The following is a 3,576-nucleotide window of genomic DNA, read 5'->3' as shown; positions in this document are numbered from 1 at the left end:
GAATTAAAGGAGATAAGCAGGGGAAACAAACAAACTATATATATATAAATAATAGGATTCTATTTCATTAATTTTATTACTATTATTATTATTATTATAAAGATAATTCAAATGTATTATGTATTTATCAGTATTATATCAGCCACACTTGTGTTATCGTCGACTGCAAAACACATATCCGTTCCACTAGCTAAGTGACATAAACTTCTTAATGCACACAAAGTGAGGAAACATTCAGCTTACTTCCATTAAAAAGTCATTCTAATAAATAAATGCATTATGCATTATATAATGCATTATGATTTCACAACGCTTCACTCACAGTCATTATAGAGCTGCACAATAACTTTCACATAATATGCGCATTTAAAGCTGAGACTTAAATATTACACAAGACAACAATAAAAGTATAAAAGTTAATAACATGACAAAAATAGTCCTCACATACAAATATTTGTATTATCTCTAAAATGCTGAATCATGAGCTAGCATGATCTGCTTGTTGGTCAGATACTTGCAATCTATTCTTTGTCCAATCACAAGTTTGTTCATAAAGGCATGATTTACATTTCCAGGCCTCTTCTATGTCCACCCCTTTGGGTTCCCTCTGACCTCTCCAGTAGGCCAGATGACCCTGAAGCGCTGCCCGTAGTTGGGCTTCATCAAAAGGAACAACTCTGGTCCCAATGGGTCCACTAGAGCCTTGGTGAAAGTATTCAATCTGAAGCAGGTCAATGCATGGAAGATCAGAACAAGACACAGTTATTAGCAGAGCATCAACCAGCTCCTCAAAGGTAGTCACCAGGACCCCAATACTTTTAGCATGGGCCTGGACTCCTGCTCCAAGTACTTGACCTGAACGCAGTTTAAGGTGAGTTAAAACATGGTCTTTCTTCACTTCTCCTCTCACCAGTCCATCAAATAGTAATTTATACATGCCAACCTGAAGAACAGATGGATAGTTTAAAGAACAGATACAATGATCCAATATATACAGTATGAGTCAATGATGCATTAAGGTGTGCATTCTCAAAAACTTTTTATGCCATTTCCAACATTTTTAAAAATATTTCTCATGATGAAAAGTATTTTTGCTAATATCATCAATTATTAATTAATTAATATCATTAAGTTATGGGGAGTCACACCACAAGATTTAGCTGGTTGCACCACATGACTTTAAGGAAAAAAATTGCTCACATTTTAATATTTTTTGATAATTTAAATAAAACTGAAATAAAATATAAATTAACAAATCATAATAAACCACATAACCTAATTATTTAAAAAAAATAAAAACTAATTCAAGCAATAAATACTATAATAGTAGTTAAATAATTCTACAATACTCTAAACAGATTTTTTTCTTCAAAGACAACTGTAAACAATTACATCTAACTACTTAAGGATTTCCTTTTTAGAATTTCATTCTTTCATGAGGTTTTTTATTATGATATCAGGCCAGTTGTATCACCCTAACATTTCTGACATTATGCCCCCAAAATAAAAATGAAATACATTTTTTAAAGTGTGAACAGCATTTGTTATTCTCAGGAGTCCATCGTTCTAAATGTATTAGAAATTAGTATTTTAATAAATTAATAGAAAGGACATAAAATGAGGCCACACTACTGTATATGGACAAATGTATGTGGAATGAAGTTCAGTGAGAACAAGGCAGCTGTTCACATAAGCACAGTGTAATGATTTACTGCTTCATGAGTGAGGACAAAGGCCATACCTGCAATAAATAACCCCAACTCACCTGGAAGCAGTTGACTTTATCTTGTGCAGAACTAGGCAAGGAGTTCTGTCTGCGTGTCTTGAGCTCATTTAGGACCAGCTCCCCCTTCTGGTTATACATGAGTTCATCAATGACCCCCATGACAAAAACACCTTCCAGCACACCAAACACAGGAAACTCTCGCACACGGTCTCCTGAAACAAAATATTTGAAAATGAAACGTTTAAAACTGATCTGAGTACCAAACTTAACACTGTTTTAACATTTTCAACTCACCTGCTTCCAACAGTGATATCATGTGCAACATGTTGAGAAGTTTGACTGCTTCTGCATCTTCTCTAGTCCTGATATCTACAGGAACAACGTCCTGAATCTCCCGTTCTGGAGATGAAAGTCATGGATCGGATAACTGAATGTGATTGAAATATTATGTTGCACTATGTTCAAATGTGTATCAGTGTTCACCTCTTGATAAATGAATTGCCTTTCCGATCAGCACCTCAGAACGTTGCATTTCCTTTCTCTTGACAAATGGCTTTAAAAGACTGTAAACAGTCTTCATCTCACACCAAGACTGGTCGCACAGGAGGGTCACACTCAGATGCCGTTTGAAGAAGCGTTGCATTGGGCTGAAGCTGTTTTCATGAAGGCTCTTTCTCTTGAAACCCCTCACATTTTCTGTTTTTACAGTTTCTTGTCCCAAAGCCTCTTCATTCCTGCTGAATAGCAGAACAATGTCCATATCTGCACACAATATCTAACAATTGTCCACAAACCATCATCCAGATGACTTACTTGTGCCCTGATGAGGTGGACGCACAGGGGCCATCAGATTCACTATTGAGATGACACTGGGGCTCTCAAAAAACATAAAACATACATTGCTTATATGTATAAACTTTAACAACTATGTACAAGTTGTATCTTATTATTTTCAGTGGAAAGATAGACAAGTAAAAAAATATCAGATGACACAAAGTTACACACATAATACGACAGTGCCGTCCTGTGTCCAAAATTAAAAGTATGACTAAATTCACAACCAATTACCAAAATGACACAATATTTTACCGATGCTTTGTTGCTCGGAAGGGATGTTGAGAAATTCCGAGTCGCTAATATCGTCCCAGTCATCGAACAGTTGTTGTGATCCAGACGCATCCATCTGAAAATGAAACTCAAGACGCTCTGCACATTCTAATCTTTACACCAACATTTCAGGAACATAATATAATAATGTATATGAAAAATAACACGTTTGTATATTTGTTATAGTTGTTTTACATTATATTGCGAAGTTGCATAATTTCGCATAAAACATGCTAGAACATTTCCCTACAATATCCCGCCCCCTTCAACATCTTTGTTTGTTACAAATGTATTCGATTGGCTAATGCTCTATGCCCCGCCCCCTTCAACATCTGTGAAGTGACATTCAGCCATTCAGACATTCAGAAGTGACATTTTGTTTGATGTTATCAACTGGTTTCCGTGTTATCTGGTGACCAACTTCCTGGTTAAGGTCCTTCGCTCCAGATGTGATGGGATCTGTTATTTGGACTTTTTTGAATTGTATTAAGAATTTTCTGACTGTTGTTAATTGGTGTTTTTGTATGTTTAAGCAAAAAAAAAAAAAAAAAAAAAAAAAAATGTGATGGGACGACCGCAGCAGATTCGCCGATTCTGAAAGCACAAATTAAGCTGTCTAATAACACTTGCTCATTACACGATTTTGGTATTCTTGTAATGATTACAAATTAATGGTATGATCGCCCGTAGAGGCTGAATTACGGAACAACAAAAAAATGGGTTTCGAGCACGCCCAAAAATAG

General features: G+C 35.6%; 1 protein-coding gene across 2 annotated transcripts; it reads right to left on the bottom strand.

The window, feature by feature from the left end:
- Positions 1-241: 241 nt before the first annotated feature.
- Positions 242-3,361, bottom strand: exo5 (exonuclease 5). 2 transcript variants are annotated; one of them, XM_079387383.1, is made up of 6 exons: positions 2,816-3,361; positions 2,540-2,603; positions 2,210-2,463; positions 2,021-2,125; positions 1,766-1,938; positions 242-943 (listed from the first exon to the last, which is right to left on the bottom strand). In XM_079387383.1, the coding sequence occupies exons 1-6, from the start codon at positions 2,907-2,909 to the stop codon at positions 479-481; spliced, it is 1,155 nt and encodes a 384-aa protein (XP_079243509.1). In that variant the 5' UTR covers positions 2,910-3,361; the 3' UTR covers positions 242-478. The 2 variants fall into 2 exon arrangements, with proteins under 2 accessions (XP_079243509.1, XP_079243510.1); XM_079387384.1 differs by having other exon boundaries at positions 2,210-2,460.
- Positions 3,362-3,576: the final 215 nt, after the last annotated feature.

The sequence above is a fragment of the Barbus barbus genome (genome assembly GCF_936440315.1).
Source record: "Barbus barbus genome assembly, chromosome: 31".
NCBI classification, from domain to species: Eukaryota; Metazoa; Chordata; class Actinopteri; order Cypriniformes; family Cyprinidae; genus Barbus; species Barbus barbus.
This window is presented reverse-complemented; position numbering and strand designations above follow the sequence as displayed.

Bases quoted from the DNA above. Each gene is read 5' to 3' on its own strand.
- exo5 (XM_079387383.1), bottom strand. From the start codon at position 2,909: ATGGATGCGTCTGGATCACAACAACTGTTCGATGACTGGGACGATATT. The intron at 2,126-2,209 runs GTGAACACTGAT...TTTCATCTCCAG, and splicing joins GGCAATTCATTTATCAAGAG to AACGGGAGATTCAGGACGTT. The intron at 944-1,765 runs GTGAGTTGGGGT...TCTGTTCTTCAG, and splicing joins ATAAAGTCAACTGCTTCCAG to GTTGGCATGTATAAATTACT.